This window comes from Dromaius novaehollandiae, chromosome 25, assembly GCF_036370855.1.
Source record: "Dromaius novaehollandiae isolate bDroNov1 chromosome 25, bDroNov1.hap1, whole genome shotgun sequence".
NCBI classification, from domain to species: domain Eukaryota; kingdom Metazoa; phylum Chordata; class Aves; order Casuariiformes; family Dromaiidae; genus Dromaius; species Dromaius novaehollandiae.
The window spans coordinates 4,109,881-4,137,667 of record NC_088122.1 but is presented as its reverse complement, the minus strand read 5'-3'; the positions used below and the strand labels follow the sequence as shown (position 1 = coordinate 4,137,667).

The window sequence follows — 27,787 nt, the reverse complement described above, 5'->3', positions numbered from 1 at the left end:
TGGCTCTGCTGGAGGAGTTCAAGGAGCCGACACAGGCTGTTAACAGGAAGCCCGAGGTGGATGGGGAACAGCAGCCACAATCAGCACAGCCTATGAAGGAGCTGCGTTCGCTGCCTCTAGAGAGGTTGTGAAGCCTGTGGGGCCTCTCTGACAGGCAGGCCATGGTGACAGGGCCCACCTGGCCCCAAGCAGTGCTTCTACCACGCAGGCACAGCGCAGGCAGCCCCGCAGCGCCACGGAGGCTCAGAACCATGTTTCTGAGCCCGATGGGTACCGGCCGCCAACGGCCGCCAACGGCCGCCTCGCGCAGCTCCAGCACCACAAGGGGAGGCGGCTCCTCACGCGGCCGCGCGCTCCGTACTGCGCATGCGCAGAAACCGGAACGCCGCAGATACAAGAGCGCGGCCGCCCGCAGCCTTCTCCTCGAAGCCCCGCCCTGTCGGCTCTGCCCGCCTCGCCCCCTCCCTCCCCTCCCAGCGTGCCTTGCGCGGCTAGCGCGCGGGGCGGGCTCACTTCACACAAAGGCGCAGCGCTGGGAAAATGGCGGCGGCAGCGGCGGTAGCGGCGGCTACGGAGAGTGCTGGCGGCAAAATGGAGGAGCCGGCGGCAGCCGCGGCGGCGGCGGCAGCAGCGCCACCGGCGCCACCGCCGCCCAACGGGGCAGGCAGTGCTGGGGACGCGCCCGTCAAAAGGTGACGCAGCTGCTGCCGGGCCGCGCTCCCGCTCTGGGCCCGCCGCGCCGCGCGAGGCCTCCCCGTGCGGCGGGCAGGCCCGGAGGAGGCGGCAGCCCGCCGCCCCCGCCCGAGGGCCCTGGGGCTCGCCGCGGCGCCGCGGCCGCGCGGCTCTCGGGCGGGCAGGCCTGTCGGTGGCACGGTGGCGCTGCTCGCTTCCACGCGGGCCTTGGGGGCCCGCGCAGGGCCTACCCGCCGCGCCGCCTGCCATGGCGGCCCAGCTGGCGGCGCGGAGATCGGCGGGCACGGAGCCGCCCCGGGGAGGCGCCTCTGGGAGCTCTCTTGGCCTGAGGTCGGGGTGTGGAAGCAGCTAGTGCCTCATCCTGGCGCTCTGTGCGCCACGCAAGCCTCAGGGTGCGATTGAAGTGCTCCTTTAGAGATATAGGTAGTGCCAGAGGATTGGGTTTTGATGTCTTAATTACTTTTTGTCCTAGCCTTAGCAGATGGGTTATAACAATTAGGCTCTGCTCAGGCAATGATGGTTTCTCACTGCTGCAGAGACTGGGTTAAATTGTGCCTCTCTCCTGTGGTTGATAATGTCCCAGTGGTGTGGGTTAGGAAGAAACCTGATTCAAATGCCTCATGGGCAAGGGCTGGCCTGAAGGTGATGCTAGGCACTGGCTAGGGGTTGCATGTCTGTTTTAAGGAAAATGTTATATAACTTTAAAAAAAAAAGCTTCAGAACTTACAATTACTGGCCTGTAAATGTGGGGTTCATAAATAAGAAAAGCTTGAACTGCATGTAACTTGCATAGATGAATATTAACCTCATTTTGGGAAGCATCATTCTCAGAGAAACTTTTTTTTTTCTTTTAATGTGAAATCTGTGGGATGAATGACAGCTTTTCAGTTACTTTTTGGCCCTGGGCCTTGAAGATGAGAATTAGCATTTTGAAACTGATGTTTTGTGATCAATCTTTTGGACTTGAGGTCAGATTTGTTTAACTGGTGTTTCTGAGATGTGTTACATAGTAGTGCTGAAGGCTGTTACGCCCAGACATGTTGCATATCTGCTGCCCAACCAAGAGCTGGCAGATATGGATAATTGAGGCCAGCTAACTGGTCTGTAACTGATTGGAGTTAATAGAGGTACGATGAAGAGGCGAATATGGTGCCTTAGCTTGAAAAGTTTCTTTCATCTGTCTCTGCTGGGTGTATCTATAGATTTAGTTTCACATGACCAGAAAGGAAGTCAACTTTCCAAGTATCAAGCATAGAATAGGCTGTTTCAAAAAAAAAAGTTCATATGCTTTTTTTTGTTTGTTTGTTGTTTTTTTCCTACACATATAGTTAAGGTGTGCTCATGACAACTGATACCTGCCTCTTCTATTTCCTTTCTGCCAGGCAGAAACAAACATGCCCATTCAGGAGTAGAGGCAGCCCTGGCTGCAGAGGGTGGAGTTCCTTCCCTGTGTCACCATGTTGCAGGATGCAGAGGCATGTAATATGTTAGCCAGGGCTGGTGAAGGATCTTCAGATCTTCCTCTTCTCTCCCTTTCATGTTGGGTAGCAGACGCTTGGAGGATGTTCATATCTTACTTTGGGGCGTGGTTGCACCTTGATTGCATACCAAAGCTTGATCTTGGCAACTATAGCAGATGCTACAGCTCCGGGTAATATGACTACAGTAGTTTGTCTCGTATGAGGTGAAGATTCCTTCCTAAAAGTATAAATAAAGACTTTGAATTTGTTCTGGTTCAGGAAGCAGACCTTTTCCTGACCCTGTGGGTATTTGGGGTTTCTCCAGAGGGATTGTCATTTTTTTTCTAGGTTCAATTCTGTATCTAACATCAGCCTCCATGTAGCAGAGCTAACATGTCTACAGTGATGATGATGTTCATGTGAGCATATTTTCAGTGTTCTTGGGGAGGGGGGGAAATCTGTGTATGATGTATCTGGATTCTCACTGTATTAATGATTTGTGGCCTGCTTCCTCTGGGTGTAAGTGGCATGTTTCTGAAATATATCTTGAAGAGTACTGTGTGTAGTAGTCCATTTTTAGGGAGAAAATAAGAGCTCCCCTTTCAGTTCCTCCTTCCACACACTTACCACAAACAGAATTTTTCTTGAGACTTGCTGGATCGTTTCAGTTCTCTAACCCAAGGAAAAGTAGAGAAAAATATCTTCAGTAAGTAGTAACTTAAATGCATTATTTTTTATAGATCTTGTTTTAGCTTCATGTGCTTTTGCTATAAATAGGTCACAGTTATTTAGAGTTGTTCCTTGTTGGGATGGTGAAACCTGCTCTGGGAATTTTATCTCACCTGTTCTCCTAACTTTGTGATACCAACAGGCATGATGTGTTTGGGGAGATGATGCAGGGTTAGGAGGAGCTCATCCTCTCCTGCTAGCTAGAACTCCCTGGGGGAAAAAAGAGACCTAAAAGCTCGGTTGTCTTCATACCTACTGGCTGTATCTTTTAAGCTGTCTGTGTGGACCTTTGCCCATTCCTGTCCTTTCAGTGTGTTGGGGGATACTGTGGAAGCATTGTCTGAAATCCTGCAAAAGAAAAATATTGCAGCTTAACTATTTTCTCTGAGACTTCTGGGTTTCCTGTAGCTGGCTGGATTTTTGTTACATTGAGTTTGATAAGGAATATGTTCTAGGCTGAACCTTGCCTCTAATTGTGGGTACCATGGCTTGTCTGAATCTTTTACAGGTGTATCAAAACTTGAGGTGTATATAAGCTGATTTGGGAGCATTAAATGCAGGGTTGTCAAAGGTGTTTGCATTGTAGCTCATGAATTTGAACCTGGATCCTATCCAGCAGCTCTACCTTGGTGGAACTTGAACAGTTCCATTATGAGGATTAACTATAGAAGACTGGAGCACTGGATGTAGCTTTTGCCACAAGTGCTAAATTTTATGTATATGTGTTATTTCTTCAGCTAAGTAGAAGTTATGCTGTTTGAAGGATTGTCCTCATTTGAATCTGTGTGTGGTTTTCTTTTTAATGACTTTGTTACTCAAGAAGTACTTAAAAAATGAGAAAAAAGTCTTAAGCATTTCACTTTTTGGTGAAATAAATACTTAAGTAGAGAATTTTATGCATGCGCATGCATGTGCATGCATGCACGCTCTTCTTCCAGCGTATTATTCATGTGCAGAGCCTATGTTGTCTTTGGCCTCGAGACTGAATGATATCTGATGGGCATATGTAGAGCCAAATTCTGCTTGCGGTTACAGCTGTATCTATAAAGTACAATATTTACTGTGTATTTGCTCATAACATATGCTTATAGCTGAAAAAGTGTAGATTAGTGTACAGTAAAAATGAGGAACCCACTCATATGCAGCTTCTTAGAAATCCTCATACTTTCTTTTTCACTGCAGGCTGTTATCTGTTCACTGATTGAAATTATTCTAAAGGAAAGAATAGTATTAATGAAGAAGTAGGTTCATATCAGAGCTAGGATTTTTCATGCAAATAGTAACTTCTGACAGGTCTTGGACTTTGCGGGTCTACTTTAGTTTAGCTAAAACTCTAAGTACAGCACACTTTTTTTTTTTTTAGAAACTGTCAGCTTCTGTGATTAATGTTTTCTCATGAATTCTTTCTAAAGGTGCATTTCTGCATCTTGTAAAAATGAAGTCAGTTGTATCAGTTAATGGAGTCATGTCATGCTGAATTTTTTCATCATCCTATTTTTTTTAAACACTTGTTGTTCAGTGGGATTTGTGTTTTATAAAGACCTGATGCTCACATAGCTTGTTAGAGAAATAGTCTTCCTTTTTCCTTTTCCAAATCTGACATGTCAGAGTTGGTGTTCTGATATAGTTGAAAGAACCATCCAGTTCATTTGCTGTAAGGCACGGAGGCTCTGCATTAATGGCATTGTCCAGCAGTGATATTCATTAGGAGGAAAAAAAAAAAAAGTTTGTTAACAGTCATAGTGACCTGAGTGCTTACATGCAGGATAACTTAAGATTATTCTGGTGAAAAACTACAAATATGGTGGATCAATGCATTATTTTTATTAAAGTTGTTAAGGTAATTCTGTGTGCTAAGGAGAAAATAAGTAGGGTTGGATGTCTTTGGTCTGGAGCATTGCGAGGAGATGAGGCTAGGCTTGGTCTGCTTTAAAGATAACCTATAAAACTGAAAACTTTTGACTTAAACTAGATGAATGCGGGGGAGAACAGTGGGTCCTGATGACTACAAGCTGTTTCCTAATAGAAGATCTTGGTTACAATATGCTATGCAGCATTAGTACTGTGGGTCCCAACTGTGTGCAGTTCTGTAGTTGTTTTGCAAATAGCAGTAATAGACTAAACTTTGCAAGTTTTGATTTAGTTTTACGAATATGAGAACTGTGTTCCAGGAGGTGGCATGATTTGGGTCAGAGTAGTTAATGTGTCTGAATATCTTTCTTTGCTTGCAGTGAAGGTGAACGACCAAGCCAAAATGAAAAAAGAAAAGAGAAAAGTGTCAAAAGAGGAGGAAATCGCTTTGAGCCATATGCCAACCCTGCTAAAAGATACCGAGCTTTTATTACAAATATTCCATTTGATGTGAAGTGGCAGTCTCTGAAAGACCTGGTCAAAGAGAAAGGTAATGTACAATTCAGGTGGCCAAGTGATGTCTGTCATCTTACTTGTGGCTGACTCTTTGTTTCTAAACTTAACAGTTGAAGTTCTGGGTGGACTTAGTGACATGAGTATTGTAAAAGGTCTGCTTAAAGCCTTTTTTTGGTGTTGTACAACATCTACTCTGTGGCAGAATTCCACATCGATAAGTTCCTTTATAGGCATTTTGGCAGATGGTTAATAGTGCTTCACCAGAGATTAAAAAGGTCATTGTCCCAGTGGGGGGGGGTGATCAGGCTTTTATCAGGTTTTAGTCTTGACATGCAAGAAAACTTTCTGAAGCATTTTAATGTCTTTTGGTTATTGTAGGTAGTTATTTACTGCTGATCTGGTGTGTATATATAGCTGTCTCCAAACTTTGTAGTGATTTGTGCTTGGATAAAAATCCATATTGCCATTTGATAGCAGTAAAATGTATTTAAGGGTGACCTGCAAAGGAGAAAAATCAGGTTTGTGCTTTGGCATGTGTTGCAACATGGGTAGGGCTTTGGAAATTATGTTCATGGTGTTTCCCCCTTCCCCACTTTTATTTAACCTACATGTATGAATGGGAGCCTTCTTGGTTTGCTGGCTTAGCATCTTCATCCCTTCAAGAAGATGAAGAAATTGAGTTGACTATTCTCAGATGGTGATAAGTCTAAATGCATCTTTTTGGCTCACTTAGTGTTATTTCTTTAAACTGATGCCCAACCTATTAGTTTTCAAGTCATCTTGGAAATGTAGCCTAGTGGGAAGAAAATATCTGGCTTCTCCATCATGAAAATGTCTGAAAATATGTTAAGAGTCACTAATACAGCCATTCCTCTTGTAGGTCACTTCTAAAATACATAGCATGTCATAAATGTCTCACAAAGTAGCGATCAGTGTTCACTTGTGTTTTGAACTAGGTAAGGAATTATGGCTAATGAGTTCATAAGTTGTGGCCTAATGAATTGGAAAAAAATTTCCAAAAGGGTTTTAAAACATCTGTCTCTGGAGGCAAAACGGAATTGAGTCCGTGTAACAAACTATAAGCCTTGGGAACTGTTCATAATTAGAGGCTGTGAAACATTGCTGCCTGAGACTCAGCAGCTGTTTTAAAACTGTAATTTCTTCATATTATGGAAAAGATTGCATTAACAGACACTAATTATGAACGGTCCCTTGCCTTAAACTATACTTTGCTACACAAGATACACTGGTTAATAGGAGTATCTGTATGTGTAGATGTCTAATATTTTAAGTGCTATGTTGAATTCCGTTCCAAGTGTTTTGTGGTTTCTCTCCAGTTCACGTGGATGGAAAAGTCCGATGTGAGATTGTTTCCTGCCTTGCTGTTCAGCTACTCATTCCTGCAGATACTTCTAGGGGAACAGTGAAACCTCTTCATTCTGTCTGCAGGGCTTGTTATGCTAAATCCTGAGAAGCATTGTTCTTGGTTTTTGGGACTGCTTGTTAAAATATAACAGTTTAGATTTGCTGTGTAGTAGGGATTCATTCTAATTAGTCACTGATTCTTACCAAATTGGTGCTTTTGTGCTGTGCTTGAACTTGCTGAATCGGTACTCCCTGATACAAGGCATAGTAGTTCCAAGAACCAGGAATGTGGCTGTGAAAAATCTAACTGTTAGACTTCTTGGTTTGTAAGTGTAAGAATTACAGGCCAAACGTTCAAGGTTTTGGGAGCATGTGAAACAGCTCTGTACATAAAGGATAAATATAGGTGATTCATTACTGCTCCATCACTCGGCAGTCGTAGAAGACTTAAGCTGTTAGCAGCAATGGCATAGCAGGTTGCCGAACATAGAAGGAGTTCACCTCAATCGGCTGTTTTGCGTCAGTAAGTATGGTTTAGGAGACATGAGCTTTGAGGTTTGCTTATATTTCTGCAACCTGGTTTTTTTCAGATGCGTACATCTGAAATCTTAAAATGGTGACATCGCTCTGAAGAGCAATGCCTTGGTTCAGTCATTTCAGCGTATTTGTTGGTGAAACTCAATTACAGGTGTGCAGTATGACAGTTTATTAATAAAAATTAACAAATGTTCTTGTTTGAAACTCCCTTGTATTGGCTGACAAACCCAAGCTTCTGCTAAATTGATGGTAATTGGTAAATGGATTCAGGAGAAGAATGAGGCAGCAGTTCTTCAGCATGTAAGTGGATTCTAAATGTAATCATGATCGAATACTAAACAGTTGTCTTAATCTGTCCCCCAACAAATGGCTCTGTCTTGGGGAGAAAAATTGTAGTGCTTCATGGCAGCTGGCATACATGATGTGATACCATAAGATAAAAACAAACTTGTATTTGAATTTGAGATACTTACTGCTTCCTTTAGGAAAAACAGAATTTTATATTTTTAATCTCTTTACTGACAAGAATAGCAAGATAGAATACAACACAAAGAAATATTAGCTATGAAATGAGCAAATAACTACGTTCTGCACTGTTGCAAAGCTAGGAACAGCTGCAGCCGAGGCTACGCTCAAGTCAAGTTTAAATGTTTCAAGAGAGCCTATAGGCTGTTTGTATTAGCGTGGTTGTACCCACTTTTATGTAATGCCAACCTGTAGTATGTGACAAGTATGCTTGCTTCTTCATGTCAAAACCTGGATTACGTGAACAGATAGGAGAAAAAGAAGCAGCATAGCTGTTCCTGCCTTATAATGACTGAAGAAAAGCAGCTGTTAAACTTCATTGTTCATGTGCTGACTTTGCCTTTCTTGCCCCATTTCCAGGAAGTGTTGGTGACTGATTACAGATATAACTCGCACTCTCTTCGTACTACACTTAATCCAAAATGGTAGCACTGTTGAGCACCTTTGTCACTTGGGTACTAATGGCAGTTACTCCTGTACCTGAAGGTGGTTGTTGCTGGAGGTTCCCCTGGGCTTCAGTGCCTAAGAAGATACCGTGACAGAGTGCTTACAAACTTCAGTTTGTGGCCAAAGGATGAATTAAACAAAGTAGTAGTGCTAATTTGTCTGACTTATTCCCTCTTACTTTCAGTAGTCATGCTAATGAGTTTTTAGCATGATGAAACATCTTGCCACAAAAATGGTTCCTTGTCCTAGTTTTAGAATTACTTAAAACTGGATCCTCTATAGGCCTTCCAAAATTCTCCCATCCTGTATGGTTCCTGCCTTTCTTCCCATTCTTTACCACTAGGCACTGCCTCCTTTTTGTGTGTCAGTTTAAAATTAAACTTCAGTCTCAAATTGCAGCTTACTACTTGCCTATTCCTCTTTCTGTTGAATGAACTAGAATTTAATTTAACATCAATAAAAACTAGCATGGATAAGAAGCATGATGTTCTCCCTTCATTCCACAGCTAGATGCTAGTGGCAGTTTAATTTCTTTAATGGTTCATGTCAGTCAACAGGCAGCTTGCTTGTGTGAAAGCAAAAGCAAGCCTACCATTTTATTTCTTCCTCTGGGAGATAGATACTCTTTTTACTTACAGAAAAGGGAGATCTAGTGTGTTCCTTTTCCCGTTTGCTTATATGGAGGCACCTCTATCAATTTCTACGGTAGGCAGAAAAATGTTTTTATCTTCTGTCTGTTCTTTGCTGTGGTTCAAAGCTATTGTGAAATGCAACTAGATGGATTCATTTGTGTAAGAATAGTTATGTATCTTAACTTGAACTGAAATTACTTAATTGAAATTTAGAACCAAGTGTGTATAAGTGTTTCATAACTTGGTGCAGAAGAAAGCTGTTTGCTATACTAGGTACAGCATCAGTCTGAGAATTGATGTTCTGGTGCTGCAGCAGGTATGCCCTGGCTATGATTGCTTGCTAATGTCAGGAAGGGAGAGGGAGGATGCTTCACCTTTTCTCCTCATTTTTTCAAAGGGGGGTTTCTTTTTTCTGTGAACTGGAGGAGAGCCTGGAAAGCTCTGAGCAGTACTTAAACCTCTCAGTTGGACCTCCGTATCTGTGATTGTTTCAACTTGATTTACTTCTAGATCATAGAAAGTTTCATCACTTCTAAGGCTTTTACACAGGAATGTTCGGTGCAGACTGCAGTGTAACTGACTGTAGTTGACTTCTGTTGCAGTACAGAGATGAATACATCCTTAGTTTTAAGGTTTTTTCCCTTTTTTATCACAGCTGAAAAGAGAATGTTGGCTGATGTTTCCACAGTTCAAAACTTCAGTGTGTTCTTTGAACAATGTGAGAATACTATCTAGATTACCTGCTTTTTTCATAACTTTTACATGTGTGCTGACTGCAGATGCCAAGACTTGACTATACTTAAAGTATAGTGGGACTATTTAAAATAAGACATCTAAAATGTTCTAAAAAACCCCTAGTAGTTGAGAGCAGCAGCAACTGTAAGCCTTTAACTTGTATACGATTTCTCTTACTTAATTATTGCTATTTAAGACTCATTCTGTGCAGTCAGTAGGTTCTGTTCATAAAATAAAAAAAACCTTGGATCTTCTTCAAGGTGCAGCTTCTGTGTAAAGCACTTCAATAAAATATCCTGAGTAGTCATTATAAGTGGAGGTCAGTATCTTATTTTATAGGACTCTCAAGTGTAACAGTCGCTAAGTTTGTTCAAATTTTGCATTTCTGCTGCGGCTGTCATGTTTAATGGAAGTTTTGCTGTTCTGAAAAAGTTGCACCAGTTCTACTGAGAGCAGAGGTTGTACTTGATGTTCTTGAGCTGTTTCTCACCTTGCAGCAGTCCTGCTCAAGACATGGTTCCATCAACTTCCTAGTGAGACAGAAGAGACTTCAGTTCCACTGGTATGCTAATAATATTTTAAGCAAGTATTTTTTAACTTTTTAATGAGTATTTAAACTTCCAGTGTAGCTAATGCAGTTAGACTTTGAAATTTGTGGGTGGGTTCTGCTTGTTTCTTCCATCTTGCTCTATTTTTATAGCCTTAACCATCTCTTGGAGGAGGCATTGTCTTTGTGGATGTCAGTAGAAACGACGTGCTTTTCATCTCTTTTCTCCTGGCTGTGCTCTTAAAAAGTCAGAATTCCACAAGGCTTTCTTTCTAGATTCTCTCACTGAAAAGATAGCTTGTTTCCTCTTCCCTGTCTTTTCTTTGGGAGAAATGTATTTTTCTTCTCCCATTTTGCTTAAAGATCCTATACATCAAGTGTCCCTCCCTCTTCCCGTTCCCGCCCACAGGTAACTTTCTAGAGGTAGTCTGTCCTGAGATTTAAATATGGTAAATGAAGGAGGAACTGTGACAAATTCTGAATTCTTACATTGACGTTGCTTGCCTTTTGATAGGACAGTTCTCCAAATTCTGGAATCAGTCACTTTGGCTGCAGTATTTTACTTCCGAAGATGATGATAAATCTGTGCAGTCTTGGGCTAGTGTCTTGAGAGGGTGCCTTCTCTGTTTAGTCTATAGCAATTTACTCTTTACCATGAAACTACCATGATTTTTTTTAAGCATTTACCATGTTTTCAATTTGTGTTTTTTCTCAGTTGCTGAGATGTGCATCTATGGATCTCTTACACCTTTCAAGAGTTTATTGGTTTCTTACTAACAGTGAGAATTGTATTGCCCAGCTTAATCTTTAAAGTGAATGTCTATCTCAGCTCATTATCCTAGGCTCTGAGATACATTCATCTAGTCCTGAAGAGGTATCTAAGCCATGCTTCAAGTCACCATATGGGTATACTTATCTCAACATCCTGAACAGTCAGTGGAAAACATCCAAATGTGGACAAACTAATCTAGGTTGCACATCCTAACTTTCCATGCAGATAAACTTTGCAAAGTGGATACAAAATTGAGAAAAAACAATGACAGTATGAAATCATACCTGTTCTTGATCTGTAACACCAGAGATTCCTTTGCTTTGTACTTCCAGTTCTTATAATGAAGACTTCTGCTTAAACTTTTTGTTTTAGAAACAGAGCTTCTCAGCTTTCTTAAATGTAGTGCTAAAAAATCCCTTCTGCTCTAAGGGCACCATGGTGAACATAATGCAAGTATAATTAAATTAAGGAATAACTTAAAATATTGAGCTAATATTTTCTGCTAATTTTTTAATCCCTCTTTGGATGTGTATCTGGTAATAAATTTGAATTCCTTGAGTAACCTTTTTTTGTGCTTGGATGAGATTTCTTCACTTCTGGGTGTAGGATATCTCTCCCTGTGTGAGCTAACTGTTCTCTAGCAGGAAGAAAATCTGCATGGATCACTGTGGATTTCTTTTGCCCTCTGAAGCAGGAATTGGTTTGTGGATATCTGCTGTTGGTACTTTTCCTGCCTATGCAGTGTTACAGGCTGCATTTGTCTGCTATTGTAGCAGGCAGATCTCTGTCCATGATGCCTGCTCTTCTGATACACTGTGGTCTGAGATCTAGAAAGAAGCCAACTAAAATGTGACCCAGTGTAGATTCCTTTTTTAAAAGAAAAAAGTCTCTTGCTAGTCTGAAACCGTAGTCTCTTGGAAAAAGTGTCATGTTGAATCTTATTACATGTTTTTCACATGCATTTTCTTTTGCAGTTCTTCTGTACTCTGGACTTGGTGTCTTAGAAATTGGACTATCAGTGTTTTTTCTTTTTTCTTTTCTTTTTTCTTTTGAAGTCTGGCTAATTCAGGAATTTCAGACATCCTTTGAAGGAGAACAGCTACTTCAAGATGTATATTCAGTTTTAGTTAGAGGTTTCTGTAAGGCTAGAACATGAAGCTCTGAGCAAAATTGGCACATAAAAGATTTTCCAAGTGATATACAATTGCTTCTGTGGCAGATTCTAGGAAATCTTGTGGTTCAGAGGTCAGATGCCTTAAAAGAGCCTGTGTTAAATCATATTTAACGTTTGTTATGTTCAAGCATGGCAAACTTGTTCTGGAAGAGTTTGTGTAGGTCTTAGATAAGAATTGCAGCTGACTTGATTAGTGATTGGGAGTGGAGAGCCATAAATCTAGGGGCTCAATAGTGTTACTAGGAGCAGAGAGTCACAGACTTCTAACCTTGTGGCTTTTGGCCTCTGTGAAATGGAGTGGTTTTGCATTGTAGGTAATCTGGGAATCTGTTGTCTTACTACATAAATTGTTGAATCACATTTTCATTCTTGATAAAAGTTTGGTTGGACTCTGGCTGCTGCTGTTGAGATGGATGGCTTCAGAACGTCCTGGTAATACTGAATATTTGCACCCAGTGCGTGGCCCCTGTGTACCACCGTGGGCTACTCCAGGAGGGCTGTGTACAGTGCAGTCCCTTTAAATAGACTGTGGAAAGAATTCCATGTATACTGTGTTCTTTCATGATCTCACACTGCTCAGATTATAGGAGGGAGTTGCTTTTTTGTTAGGCTTTATTTCAAGAAGTACTTACTGCTTAGATACAGAAGATACTGATGGTGATTGAATTCTGGTGTTCCCTGTCCCTTTAAAAGGGATTTGTTTATTAGTCTTTACCAGTCTCAAACACTTACTGTCCTCATAAAAATGTGAGTGGATCAGCATTTGTTTAATATGTCCAGCTATCTGCTCTCTGCCTGGAATGCTGATACTGTTTAATTTCTCTTTAAATGGAGGAAAAATTGTAGAGACCTCATTAAGCATTCCTTTTCTTCCAGCTTCTGGAATGGACTTTCAGAATGCTTGTTTTGGTTAATCACATTAGATGTCCTATAAAATGACTGGTCCTGTGGGAGGTGAAATTGAAATTCCTTCCTCTCTCTCCCCCTTGCTAAAAGGTAGACCCTTGAATGTGAGACTCCAGTTGGTTGCTGGTTCAGTTTGAGTACATTTGTTGTTCAAAGTACTCTATCAATATTCAGACTGTAGGACTTGTGGCTTCCCATGAAGACTGCTTTCCTTACGCCTTTCAGATGATAAAACTTGGAGTCCTCCTGTCATAATTAAAACAAAAAAACAAACAAAAACCAGAAAAAAGTCAAAATTGTTTTCTTCAGTTATTCTTCTGTATGCCAATCACTTCAAAGGCAGCAGCCATTTCGGTAGTTGTATTCTGGAGGTACACGATATGGTTATGTGGTCATAAGTAGGCAATCCTAATCTTGTGTGGAAAGGTGCAGATTAAGTTTTTTGATGCATTTTGCCTTTTGCTGCAGACTGTTTTGTCTTGAGAGTGAACATGGCAGAGTTTAATGCTTCCTATGGAAGCTAACAAATGGACTTTAATTGCATTACAGTTGACAAAAGGCAAAAAAAAGCTGCTGAAATAAATAGTAGGCAGTCAGTAGTGTCTTTTTGGAAGTTTGCCTTTAAATCCGGAGAAGACGCAAATGGTAACTGTGTAAGTTCTGAACTTTGGAGCCAAGACTGCATATTATGTAATGTGAAGGAAACTTATTCTTGCAGACTTTCCCATGGATTTGGATTGCCTCAAGTAACGAGTGGGTACTAAAGATAAGGAAATTGATATTGTGGAAATAGCTGGCTTTTGAAGTGGAGGAAAATCAAGAACATGTTTAACTGTTTTAAAACTTTACTGCATACCTGTAATTGTCCAGTTTTGTGGTTTAGAGAATATGGAGTGTTTCTGGGCTTTCTTATAAGGCAGAGGCTCCATACGCGGTTGTTGATTGTTCTAAATTCCCATTGTTTTCTTGGCTTTTCTCCCTTGGTATATGTGTCGTCTGGAATCTGATTTGTAGTTGGTGAGGTAACATACGTGGAGCTCTTAATGGACGCTGAAGGAAAGTCAAGGGTAAGTGTTTGAGAGAATTTCTTCTGTGGATTTTCTACATGACAAATGTTACTGTATGGTGGCGTGGAACGAAACGAAGTCAGGAAGGTAGAGAGTGTGTATGCTCAGTGGCTATAACATAGGTAGTGCTTAAAGCTTCTCGTGGGATGGGGAGGAGGTGGGATGGGGACTTGTAAACAGTGTTAGGGTGGTCTTCCACTGTGTTCAGTTGGTGTTGGCTGTGTGAATTACGCATGGACCCTAGCAGTGGTATGGAATATTAATGTAAAACTTGTGTTTTGGCAAATGTCACTGTAGTGGTTTGCTGAATTTGTAAGGCCAGTGTGTAAAAGCAGGTTCGGTAAACTACACTTCCTGTGCCAGTAAACATAAGTCAATCTCTTAACTTAAATGTATATAGTCTTCACAGGTACTTAACTCCTTTAGTCCAGCAAAAGAATTTTGCAGGGTAAAAATAGTAGGAGCTCGTTTAACTGTACTGAAGAATATGGATTTAGGTGAGAGAATATGGCAAGGATTTTGATGTATGACAGAGAAGAACAGGCCATATAAAGTGCGTGGTATTTCTCTTGGAGAACTTGGACTTAGTTCTGTTTGTTACAACTTCAGAAACTACAGTTTAATCCTGTTAATGTGTAAGAAATTATATCTTATGGAATTCAAGTAATGAAGGCCTTACTGGGTAAGATTACATTTATTTTCACTATTAGGGTTAACTAATGTAATTGGACTTAATCATGTTTTGTATTTTGTGCTTTTACTTACTTTTTTCTTCTTTCTTCCCTCTTCTCTTCCTTGTTGTTTCGCCCGTGAAATCATCTCGTCAGGGATGCGCGTAAGTTCACCTATCAGTTTATAGCAAGAAATGGGGAGACTCCGAGCTGTAAGCAGTGTTCTTAGCTGTCTTGTATTCCCACAGTGTTGTTGAATTCAAGATGGAAGAAAGCATGAAAAAGGCCGCAGAGGTTTTGAACAAGCATAGCCTTGGTGGAAGACCACTGAAAGTGAAAGAAGTAAGACTTGTATCTGCTCTTTCAGTATCTTGGATTTTAAGGTGAAGGGATTGTTCTTATTCAAGTCTTATGGCTGACTAATTTGCAGATAAGACTATTTGAAAAGTAGGATTAATCAAATAGAATTAAAAAACAGACTGTCAGCTTTTTTTTGCCATTGACATGTGTTGCTGAATGTGAGGTTGAGCATGATTATTGAGAATAAACTTGATTTAAAGAATAGGGACTGATGATAGTGATGCAGAACTGGAACAGACAAAGTGAGAGTTTGGCTTTAACTGCAAGTATGCTTTCTTGTTTAATGATTTGAAAAAGAAACCTGTGTAAGTATTGTTTGTTCTTCATTGACTGCTTTCTGTTTTAATTCTGCATCTTAATGCATGTATGCTACAAACAACCCCACAGAGAAACTCCTTTTGTCTGTTTTAGTCATGCCATTGAATCTCTATGTGTTTTTGGGAATATAGAGGAGCTGAATGTGTTTGTTTCTGATTTTTGTAGGATCCTGATGGCGAGCATGCGAGGAGAGCAATGCAGAAGGTCATGGCAGCAGCTGGTGGAATGGGTATTGGTCCAGGCCCAGGCGGCCCTGGAATGATCAATATCCCACCTAGTATACTCAACAATCCCAACATACCCAATGAGATCATTCATGCCTTACAGGCAGGGAGACTAGGAAGCACTGTATTTGTTGCAAATGTAAGTGCTATGTGATCTGAGAACAGATCTGGGTCTTAACTGAATTAAATCTAATGGATAAGAGGAGAAGCCAAGGATTAGCTCTGTTGCAGTAAAGCTGAGTAGTAATTTATTCTGTGACTAGTTCTGCTCTCTTCAGTTGAAATACTTACTGAGTGGAAACAAACTTCCACTACTTCATATGAATAATAAGTGAGGTGTTTTCCCCATGGTAACGATACCTCTGTTGTAGAAATAACGTAAAAACAAGACTAGAATCGGACACTTTGTTCTTCCCTGAGTCTTTAGACCTAACTGTACATGTGACATTATCAAATACTAAAACTAAACTTGATCAGTGAAGGAAAAAGCAGTTTGTCTGAAGGGAGGGGAAAAAAACTGACTAGACCATAGGGTCGTTGACCAAGCTGGACAGGAGGCTGGAAAACATGAAATATGAGGATAGGCTGAGGGACCTGGGTTTGTTCAGCATAAAAAAAAAGCAGCTAAAGGGGAGACTTTATTGCTGATCAAAAGACAGAGCCAGACCCTTCTCAGAGGTGCACAGCGATAGGATGGAGAGCATTGGACGCAAATTGGATCATGGAAAATTCCTATTAGAGATTAGGGCTTTCATTTTTGTATTCAATTATCTTTTTACCATGAGGCTGATCAAATAATGGACAGGTTGCCCAGAGAGGCTGTAGAATCTCCATCCTTGAAGGTATTCAAGAATTGACTGCATGTGGCCCTGGGCAACCTGACCTAATTAGGCCTCTTTGGAGCTTGAGCAGGGAGTTGGACTAGATGGCCTCCAGAGGCCCCTTCCAACCTAAATTATTCTGTGATTCTGTGTGCTACTGATGTTATAAAACAATGACATATCCTGTGTGTGTTGATATTTGATAACTTGTATTTTTGATCCAGTGTTCTTGGCTTTGTTCAAATTTTGTGGCGTTCTGTTACTTAAATTTTATCCTACTTCTGTTGGAGATTGATTGTTCTCAAGACAATTTTTTTTTTTTCTGATGGAAAACTTTATTCATACTTCTGGTATCACTTGTCTTCCAGTTGGATTACAAGGTTGGTTGGAAGAAACTGAAAGAAGTATTCAGCATGGCTGGTGTTGTGGTTCGGGCAGACATACTAGAAGATAAAGACGGCAAAAGTCGTGGAATTGGCACCGTCACTTTTGAGCAAGCTATTGAGGCTGTTCAGGCTATATGTATCCTTGAAGGGTAATGATAGTAAACAGTAGGCAAGTTTGCCAGTATGTCCTATGCCAGCTTGTATGAATTAGCGAATAACTGTCAGTAAATAAAGCAGGATGAAAGTATAATTTTTCAGTATTACAACTGAGAGAATTGCCATGTTGTGGGAAGTGACACCGTTGCAGTGGATTGAGAATGTAAGGAAAACTGAAAAAGGAAAAAGCCCAGCTTAAAGTAATGGCTTTTTGTTTGCTCAGATGACTGAGCGGATTCCCTTTCCCATATGGGGAAATGCATTTCCAGCCCAAATAGGAAATTTCTCACTGTTGTAGCTAGTCCTGAAATGCAGCTTCTAAGAAAAGATTTGTTTTAAATTTCTGTAATGGAGGTAAAAAGGGAGTGCAACAGATCCATCTGCAATGTGGAAAGGCTTGACCTTGTGTGTTCCCCTGATCAGTGTATCTTTACATGGTGGAAGTTCTGGTCTGGTATGTATAGCAGTCTTCCAAAAACACCCAAGTACAGATTGCTTACTGTGTGTGGTCTCTCAACTGGGGCTATGGTGTGGAAGGGAGGAAAATAACCCCTTCTTCCCCCCACAAAAGTGTTTTTGGCTGTTTTTGTTGATTCCTTTTTCCTTATGCACCTAAGAAGTTAAGGCTGCTAGTTACAGCTGAACTACTTTCACTTCAGCTGTTGGACAAGAGTTGACTAAATTTTGAAGTAATCCACCTTAGTGAATCTTGTGACATTTGTATATTCATTGGTCTGGAAATGTTGGACTTGTGCGTCTTTTTTCACGTTCAAAATAGCTAAAGGTATTGATGAAACATTTAAGCACCTAGAGTGGTTTGGAGACATGCAACCTCATTTTATGTGATGTCTTAAGGACTTTAATCTTAGCCAGAAGAATTATTTTTGCAACTAATGTTTTAAATTAAAGTCATTCTTTGAACACTCAGTAATTGGATTTGGAAGCCTTTTCCTTTTGGAGAAGGCAGAAGGATTGTTGGTAATCTGTGAAGGACAGTGTAAGAAGCAAACTGGAGGGATGTGGTTCTGTGACTGAGTTTTTGAGCTCTGCATCAGAAACAATTAGAGCTTTCAGAATTCGAGTGGTTCCAGCACTTGAAAGATAATCTTTAACAAAATAATAGCAATGTTTAATGGCCAGCTGCTGTTTGACAGACCAATGCATGTGAAAATGGTAAGTACATTCAAATTGTCATTGCTTCTTGGACTGATAATATACTCCTGGTTTTGGATGGTGTATGGCTTTAAGGTTGTTGCTTATCGTGATCTGTGCAAGCAGAAAAACTAAATAGTTATGACAAAAGGAGTTGGTGTATAGCCATGCATTTTGCATCTCAATTTTAGCTTATGGATTGAAATATGAAAGTAAATGAGAATTCTGCTTAAAGATTTTCCTAATTCCTAGTGATGTAAACCCACGCAGTCCAAAACAACCTACAGAAGATTATTTCTGATTATTTTGCTAGAAAACAATCACAGTAAAGATTGCTTTAGCTTTGCATTTCTGTTTTGTTTAAAGTTTGTGTGAGATCCTAGCCTGCCTTCTGGCTAGAAGAGCAAGAAATGCTTTCTTGAATTTTTCTTTGTTTAATATATTGAATTATATCTAGGATGAACGAGCTTTTCCAAAAGGAGACTTCTTTCCTCCAGAGCGGCCTCAACAACTTCCTCGTAAGTCTCTCCTGCGTGACCGAACATGTTAAGTTTTTAGTTTACCATGCAGCAACTTGAATATTTGCAGCACGAGACATGATCTGAAAGTATTTTGCTCTCAGCACTGCGTTTAGAGAGGCTTCCTTTATATTTACATGTATTACCGAATATTACTTGTGCAGATCACACGTATTACTGAGTTTGAGTCTGCTGACACCTTCCTTGCTGGCAAACAAAGCTAAATTGTTAATAGTAGTCCCTAGGTACAGGAAATTCGGGCTTAAGAGGTAGTGCTTTTGTAGCCCAATATCCTTAGGAGGAAGAGATGAATAAATAGAACACACCTAAAGTTAAACTTTTTTTTTCCAACTTCAGGCCACATACTTTTTTAGAACCTGACCCCCATAAAATTCTAGCTCAGTCTTTTGAAAACTAGGATCCAAATTGTCAGAGTGACATCAAAGGAGAAAATAGTAATGCAGAGTTTCTCCTTCTCGTCTCTTTTTTGGATCCTTCTTTCATCTCATAGCTAGGTTGACTTAATATCTATTCATTTTCTTAAAGCTTCCGAGTTTCTCAGTTGTAATCCAACAGCTGTGAGGACTTGTACTGCTGTTAGTAGTAGATTTTAATGGAAACTTAATGAATTGGTTAATAGAGAAAAACGTGCATCCTTTTGTGTGCTGGTATTCTGGGTATCTGGTATTTTCCTCAAATTTAAAGGACTGAATTGAGGACCAGAGGATTTCTCAGGCCTTCAGGATAAGAAATTGAAAGTACTGAACAGAAGAGGGCTCATTGATTGGGAAAGGAAGAACTAGAGGTGGGGAGAACACTAGCCATGTAGCTGAAACTTAATTTGTTTCAATACAGCAAAAATATAAATGTGGCTGACTGTTCTAAAATATAATGTAGTGCTGTTGTTAATTCAGCCAGTTGCTGTTTGCTTAGGCATGGGAACTAAACCTGTTGTGTTGCCAGTTTGCACAATTTTACTGCCTGTCAATCAATCCCCTAATTAGTTCAGAATTTTGATAATTCATTGTTAATCTGTCAAAGCCTTATTCAGCAGCAATATTATTCATAGTTTTTATTGCTGTCTTGACTTTCTCTAATGACATGCTTTGTTTCGAGAGAAAGTCGCTGGGTTCCAATGTAACTACTTCTGTATAAAACTCAGCAAATGCCAATGGAAACCTATTTCCTGGCTTTTTAGGAAAAAGTGGTACCTTGTGTTGTTCTAAAACAAGATTCAGAACTTCCCAAGCTCTTTTTTTCCTTTTGAGATGTAAAGGAGGAAGTCCTGTTCTCACTGACAAACAATTCTTTTAAGCTGTTTGTAAGTACAAGCAGAAAAGTTTTCTTCCTGATAAGTATGAGGAAAATAGGAGTGTTTCTTTTGTTCTTTCTTTGGACTTGGGAACCCTTAATTCATTTGGGTGCAGGTAGATATGAAATTGTATCTGGGAATGATATACTTCCTTTGCTCAGGGAAGAGGCTGGCTGTGTGCTCTGGATTATATAGGTGGCTATCTAATGATAGATGGATCTTTGATTATTTAAATTCTTACCTACAAGGGAAGATGTTTGGTGAAGGTGGAAATAAGCTTTTTATCCATCAAGGATAATATTCTGCAAAGGTTAGAAGTCTTTTATGCTAAACTGCCCACTCTGTTCTCCTTAGCTTGAGGAGTTGTATCACAAAATAAAATGAGGAAAGCAGTGTTCTAGCCGGTTATTTTTTCAGGAGTCAGCTCAAAAACACACACACCCACAAGAAAGCAAGTTTTCTCAATAGCAAGATGGAAAGTGGGAAGATAGTTTTTAGTCTACTTCAAGACACATCTATTGGTTTTAATATATGCTTTCATGCTTCAGACCCAAAGGTGGAACACAGCAAGCTTTTTAGAGAATGGAAGTCAATTACTTAAGAATAAAACTTGCTGTTTTGTCAAACTATGGAAACAAGGCTTTTTTGATATCTGAATATTTTCTTCAGATGGTCTTGGTGGTATTGGCATGGGATTAGGACCTGGAGGTCAACCTATTGATGCAAATCATTTAAACAAAGGCATGGGAATGGGCAACATGGGACCTGGAGGTAAGAAGATTACTCCTATGCTTTGTTTCATGAGAGCTTTAAGCTTATATAGAAGGTAGATAGCTTTGTTTTGCCAACACAAAAAGTTGAAGTGTATTAGGAGTGCTGAAGGCGACTGGGTTTTTGTTGAGCTAAATATTGAGCTTGGTAAAGGAAACTTGAACTAAACAGATTGCTCCATTTTTCACCATGGTCAAGGCACAGCTCTCACTTTCTGACTCTTGAGCATGAGCAGCAAACACTGCAAATATACATTAAACTTTTAAAACCATCCGTCATCCTTAATATTTGTCAGTGGGCTTGCAAATCTCTGTTTAGGATATGTTTAAATAGCAAAAGTTTTAAAGAGCCACCAAAAAAGTAGCACACATTCAGCTTTCAGTTTGTGAATGCCTGTGGGTTTTTCCCTTTGCTGCTTTTACCCCTTAAGAAGGAACTTTATGCTGTATTCAGAGCTGTCCTGTGTAAGCTCTTCAGTCCAAACAGTGGACATGCTATATGGTCTCTTTCTATGGCCAGTCTAATGGCTGAATTTTTGTAGAATTATGTCTGCTATATAAAGCTCTCTCTTTTATTTTGAGGAATGGGAATGGAAGGCATGGGCTTTGGAATGAATAAAATGGGAGGTAAGCTGTGTTTTTTAAAATATATATAGCTTGGACTGCCCAAAAGTCATGTAAAGTTAACCATATATGCCTAGCAGACATTTGTGTTCTTTAAGATTTTCACCAATTTCATAATGACTTGTTCCTTTTTGAGCAGTATTAAAACTGCTGTGATGTGGCATATACAGGTGTATGGAGAAGTGTTAAATCTTCAGCGAAAACATGACTAATGCTTTAATCATTTGACTTGTTAAAATTGCAATTGGTTTAGGACATAAGGTGTAACCAAATTGTGACCAGACTTTGTGAATGCGTACTGAAGTTATCTTGGTGTCTGTGGAAGTGTTCTGTGGAAACAGCTCGTCTTGTGAAGCATAGGTGCTAAGTTGAAAAACATTACTAAAGTATCACTGAAAAATATTTTATTTCAGGAATGGAAGGTCCTTTTGGTGGCATGGAGAACATTGGTCGCTTTCCAGCTGGAATGAACATGGGCAGAATGAGTGGTAGGTATTAGATTTTTATACCAAATTCCATATGGTCTCTCAAAGTTTAGCTCTGGGGAAACTTTCTCTAGACTGGCCCTCTTCCTCTCCTCAGCTTTTGTTGGAAGAACTCTGGGCTTGCAGATGGCACAGTAGTCAAGTCCCTCGTGGCCTCTAAGTCACAGAAAGGGTAATATATTGGGCCTGTCTTGAAAGCCTATTTTAGAATGAGATAAACTATGCTATGTCTGTATTCAACAGAAAAAACCTTCTTCAGAGCAAAGTGACTACCTCGGATGTGGTTGTCTGTATTGAGATGAGTTCCATTTCTTGTCTCAAGAGGACACGATAAAACTTTGCCTTACTGTTAATCTTGAAAAACTATGCCTAGTGTAAAACGTTCTCTCAACAGTCATTTAGACACCCTGAAGAACATATTAAACTTAATCTTTACAGAGATGGATCGTGCAATGGGTGGAGGATTTGAGAGAGAATTTGGAAGAAATGAAATGGGAATGTCTCGTAGTTTTGGAGAAACCTTGGAGAGAGGAATAGGTAAGTACGCTATAAGTACTTCTAGGACTTGTCATAGCTGAACTATACATAAAAATCATGTGTACTTTGTTATAATCAAAAAGACCAAGTTTTTTATATAGCCTCTGTAATACTTTTTGATCAAACTCCTAAGAGCTGTACAGAAGACTGCTATATAAACCAGCAGTGATTTGATGTCCTGTATAATGGGAGCCTGACAGGAAAAGAGAACGTTTCTGACAGTGTAACACACTGCCTTGTGTCCTGAAATTTCATTCTAAACTTTCATATTTGCGCATGGCAAAGGGAAATTCTGACTGATGCATTCCCGAGCCTGTAACATAGTCCGCAGCCTAGACAGCCGGGAGGAGGAGTGGGGTATAACCTTAATTCCTTTCCCTTCCTCCCAGACATTGCAGGAACCTGGTGTAGCCTCATGCATCAGATGACTGAAGAGAACACATTACTATGCCACTTCAGGAATTCATGTAGAACTGAAGTTTGTGCTCTTAATGTGGGCCTTTCCTTCTGACACTGAGTGGGAAAAGGAAGACTATCAGTGTAGCAAATAATGTAGTATAAAATAGTACTTGAACTGAGCAAGTAAAGCAGTGCTGTTCTATGGCTGTAGTAGCTTGGAGATGGCAAGAGGTATTATGCTTCATGGAAAGGTTCAGAACTTGTGGAACAGATGCTCACAGAAGACACTAAAATGCTCATGTGTAGAGTTTGATTCTGCCAGTTGCTAGTATGTTAACTTGTCCTTATTCTTTAGATTGCTCTGCTATTGCTGAGCTCTGTTCTAATTTAAATTCTCTTTAAGAGAAATGTGCTACACTTGCTGCTATAACTCAGATGTCTGTCTTTGTGAAACTGAATCTCAGATGCAAGGGAAGGTGATTTTAATCATTCAAAAGGACAAATTACTTTAAAAGTGAGGTTGCAAAGCAGAACAGCCTGACTTTAAAAACTCCAAGAACTTAAAGCAGCAATGCATTCGTGGTAACTCATTGCATTATCATTTCTTGATATAGCATAGTACAGACAAAAATAGTTTTCTGAGAGATAAATAAGCCATATTATTGCACTCATTAAAACACTTCTGAAAAAAGGAAGAACACTAGAAAAATAAGACAGACATTTTTAGACTATGCTTCATTGGCAACTGCCCATTTTTGAAATGCTGTTAAGATGCTAGGATTTTGTTTCCTATGAAAAAATCCTGCTCCTTCCAACTGTGTAATGTCTAGCTGCCTAGCAAGCTACCCACTAACTCTGGAAATATTGGACTACAGTAGTCAGGCACTTAGAACTGCAGAATTTCTGAAACAAAGATGAGTGCAGATGTCTCCAAGTAGGCAGACTTTTATTCTTCAGTTTACAGAAAGAATTCTATTTGCTTTAAAGCTGAATCGCAGTACTTAACTAACCAAATTTTGGCTCCACCTGCTTGCATGGGAATTTTGAGAGGCTCTAAAAGTAAACACACAACGTTATTGGCTTTCCATTGAACCAATACTAAATATTTATTGCTGTCCTTTCTTCATTTAAAAAAAAAAAAAAGCAAGCTTGCTCAAATACAGATATCACATAACCTGAAACCATTCTGCCTTACAAGATACTCCTGAAGCTCAAAAAACAGAAGCAAGATGAGTGCTGTTCTTAAATGTGGTTGCTTCAGGCTTCTTAAGGCATACATTCACCTTATAGTTGTATTTAACGAAGGAAAACAAGATAGATTTTTAGACCGTTTAAGCACACAGTTATTTTAAGACTTTCCCTCAAATTGTAGTAAAACTTAGGATTTTGTTACAATGCTGCAGTGCTAAACTTGATTTGATAGATAACTTATCCTTTGTACAACAGCAAATTGGCCTAACCTGCAGGGAGGTGATCCTTTCACTGCAGAAGCCAGAATATTCTGTAGCAGAGTTGGAAGAACTCCAGATTTTGTGACTAAATCTTGAAACACTGTTCCTAATTGAATTTTATGGCACAGGCAACCTTCTTATACTGCTTCCCCACATTAAAGGGCCAAGCATGCTTTGTGAATTCATAATGGTCATACTGCTGTGGTTCTTGTGTGGATTTTTTTCTCTATTCTTTGAGCTCTGGAGAGAGATAACTCTTAGGTTTGGGGAAGCTTTTCTTGTAACAGTCTTCCTGGCTGGGCAGAAGGAATTTTTGAGTTACATAGCAAGGATGATGTGATTTCATTCCTCTTCCCAGCAATCAATGCTCGAAGTGTAATCTTTATCTATTAAATGATTAGCCTTGCTGTGTTAGCCCCAGTGTACTTCAGCGAACAAATAGTACCTAAAGTTTGATTTAAAATATCACTTCTGCCTCCTGATTTTGTCCGGGGCCTGCATATGCCTTCAGAATCCTTTCATCTGTATGCACAAAGACTTCAAAAGACAAAAGTTAAACCTCTTGGAGAAGGGATAAGCTTTTCTCCTTCCAAACTATAGCGTGTGGTCTAGTGAGATTACTGCTCCACTAGGTCATGTGTTACAGCCACGATAGTCTGTGTAAACACCACTGCCACTTTCATGCTCTGAAATACAGCTTTGCTTCACATTCTGCAGCAACAGAACGCACAGCACGCAGTCACTTTTTTTTATTAATAGTAGAGCTTAAAGCAATTTGGGAATGCAAATATGTATCAGGTTGGTTTTGTCCATGTATGATTACTGATGATCCATGTGTTGTGTTCCAGGTGGTGGAAATGCCAGCATTCCTGGGATTGAGAGGATGGCACCTGGCATTGATCGTATGGGCTCGGGAATAGAAAGAATACCTTCTGGGATGGGGCACGGGATGGAGAGAGTAGGGTCAGAAATAGACAGGATGGGTCTTGTTTTGGATCGCATGAGTTCCAATGTGGATCGAATGGGTTCAGGAATTGATCGGATGGCCCCTCTGGGCATAGATCACATTGCTCCTAACATCGAGAGGATGGGCCCAGCTATTGAGAGAATGGGTTCTGGCATAGAGAGAATGGGTTCTGGAATAGGCTTTGGTATCGAGAGAATGGGTGCTGCCATTGATCGTGTCGGTACCACTATGGAAAGAATGGGATCAGGTGTAGAACGTATGGGTTCTGGCATGGACAGAATGGGTATAGGTATGGAGCGTATGGTCCCTGCTGGAATGGGAACTGGAATGGGTCAGGTCATAGAGAGAATGCCAGCTGGCTTGGATCGCATAGGTGCCACTCCTATGGAAAGAATAGGAATAGATCGTATGGGTGCTGCTAGCATGGAGAGAATGGGCTTGGAGCGCATTGGAGCCACTAATATGGAAAGAATGGGCCCTGCTATGGGCCAGGGCATGGGAGCAGGCATAGATCGAATGGGACTTGCAATGGGAAGCAATTTTGAAAGAACAATGGATATGGAACGTGGAAACTTTGCAGGCAATTTTGCAGGCTCCCTTGGAGGAACTGGAGGACCTGCAGCTGGGGTGGCCAGAAAAGCCTGTCAGATATTTGTGAGAAATGTGAGTAGCCTTCTTCCTACCTCTCCTTCACCGATCATGCAATTAATGGTACTGAGATGTTGGCCATCTCTGTGCTTTGTTGGCTTCAGTTAGAATAATGTTGGATGCTGCCCGAAGCAGAATTAGTTAGGCTCTTGGGCGTTGAAGCCATTCCTCAACAGGAGAAAAGCTTTCTTCATTTGTAAGTGATGATGCTGAACTATGGCTGCCCCTGGATGGAAAACATGTTTTGGAGAGTTGTGGTATGGATAAGTCATTCAGTAGATCCTCAGTAATGGTCTGTTCTTCTCTCTTTCACAGCTGCCTTTTGATTTTACATGGAAAATGTTGAAAGATAAATTTAATGAGTGTGGTAAGTTATTTTGTCTTGGCAGTCTTTACCAATTACTCTAATAACTGGTATGACTTTGAAAAGTAACTTTTGGCACTGTATGTCCCTGACACTAGTATCTTACCTAAGATTTTGCTCAAACTTAGGGAAATACTAGGTGTTAACTTTCACTAGTGTTTGCAGTGTTTTTATCTCCACTATGCCAGCTGGAGTTCTGCAGTGGTGAAAAGGAATGTTGTGACTGGCTAGTTGATAACCCAGTCCACACATGCTCTTTCTCAGCTCGGTGCTCCTTCGTTCTCTTCCCCATCTCAGGGTTAGGAGGGGCTGGTTTTATCCTTTGGACAGCCTCTTTGGAATTGCAGAAAGAGATGAGGAATAGAGATACTGAAGTAAGTCCAGGACAATTGATCAGGCTCTTTTCTAAGAGCAAAACGCTGAGAACTGCTGAAATGTACCAAGGAGTCAGGTAGCGGAAAGGATTTCTGAATACAGCTTGATACAGATAGGCCTAGTGTGTTCAGCTCATGAGGTGTTTGACGTTCGCTTTAGTAAAGCTAGCCTCCTAAGGACTTCTTGCTCACTGCAACAGTGACAAATTTCCAGTGTTGCGCTGTGGAATAAACTTATCTTCTAGAGGGCTGAGAAGCATCATCTAACAATCTTTATACCATTTCCTTGAAAAGCACAGTCGTTCTCAGATTTCATGGGCATGCCTTTCCTTTCTGGTCTCCTGCTTGCTATGGTACTAAGAGGAGGAAAACAGAAAAGCAAAACTTAAATACTTGTTTTCCCTGGACTGCAGAGTTAGTTGGATAACGTTCTGACTTGTTGAACTTCTGGGAGATTTTTCATGGCAATGGTCACTACCCAGGCCTTCCTCCCTGATACCTCATGCTGCTTGCCTGATGGCAAAACCAAGTTCCAGTCTCCTTAGCTGTGGTGTGAGCTATGTGTTGGCAAGCTGGGCAGGAGCTGCTAGATTGCACTTTGCTCCATCTACTTTTGAGGCAGGTACTTGAGTTAGAGAACCAGTTCAAATTAATTTATCTTTTAAACTGAGTACATTCCTTTAAAAGAATGACTTGGTAAAGTTGTCTTGCGGCTCAAAGTTTAAAAGTAATGGCAGTTTTTAAATTTATACTTCCCCTGCCTGTAAGGTAGAGAAATGTGATTTGATAGAGTTCTGTGGTATGTCCTAGATCAAACAAGAAAAATTATATATAATTTTTATTTTTTATTTTTTAGGTCATGTGCTGTATGCTGATATCAAGATGGAGAATGGGAAGTCTAAAGGATGTGGTGTGGTTAGATTTGAGTCCCCAGAAGTAGCTGAGCGAGCCTGCCGTATGATGAATGGGATACAGCTTCGTGGGAGGGAGATTGATGTGCGAATTGATAGAAATGCTTAAGTAGTTGCCTTTTTAAGACTTATACCAGATTTTTGTTGAATTTGTATTTTTCTTGTTAACCATTTTAATTTGACTGGATGTAAAGGTGTTAAAAAAAAATTCAGTTGCTTTCTGGAGTAATTTTAATTACTTTTTTAACAAATGGATTTCCATTTTACTGTTTTTTGCATTGAAACTGCAATGTGCACAATCTTTTTTTGTAGTTGTGGCATCTTGTTGACATTACAGATGTAAACAGTATGACTTTGATAATAAATGCAAGTTAAAGCTTTCA

The 27,787-nt window shown here is 40.3% G+C and overlaps 1 protein-coding gene across 2 annotated transcripts; it reads left to right on the top strand.

The window, feature by feature from the left end:
* The first annotated feature begins 460 nt into the window (after positions 1–460).
* Positions 461–27,787, top strand: HNRNPM (heterogeneous nuclear ribonucleoprotein M). Of its 2 annotated transcripts, XM_026105425.2 has the most exons (16): positions 461–692; positions 5,114–5,283; positions 13,904–13,956; positions 14,784–14,791; positions 14,876–14,969; positions 15,471–15,668; positions 16,719–16,872; positions 18,016–18,065; positions 18,502–18,562; positions 20,544–20,645; positions 21,227–21,271; positions 21,682–21,756; positions 22,192–22,290; positions 24,989–25,770; positions 26,071–26,122; positions 27,350–27,787. In XM_026105425.2, exons 1-16 carry the CDS (start codon positions 541–543, stop codon positions 27,511–27,513), a joined length of 2,259 nt encoding a protein of 752 aa, XP_025961210.1. In that variant the 5' UTR covers positions 461–540; the 3' UTR covers positions 27,514–27,787. The 2 variants fall into 2 exon arrangements, with proteins under 2 accessions (XP_025961210.1, XP_064353654.1); XM_064497584.1 differs by lacking the exons at positions 461–692; positions 5,114–5,283; positions 13,904–13,956; positions 20,544–20,645 and having other exon boundaries at positions 13,982–14,791.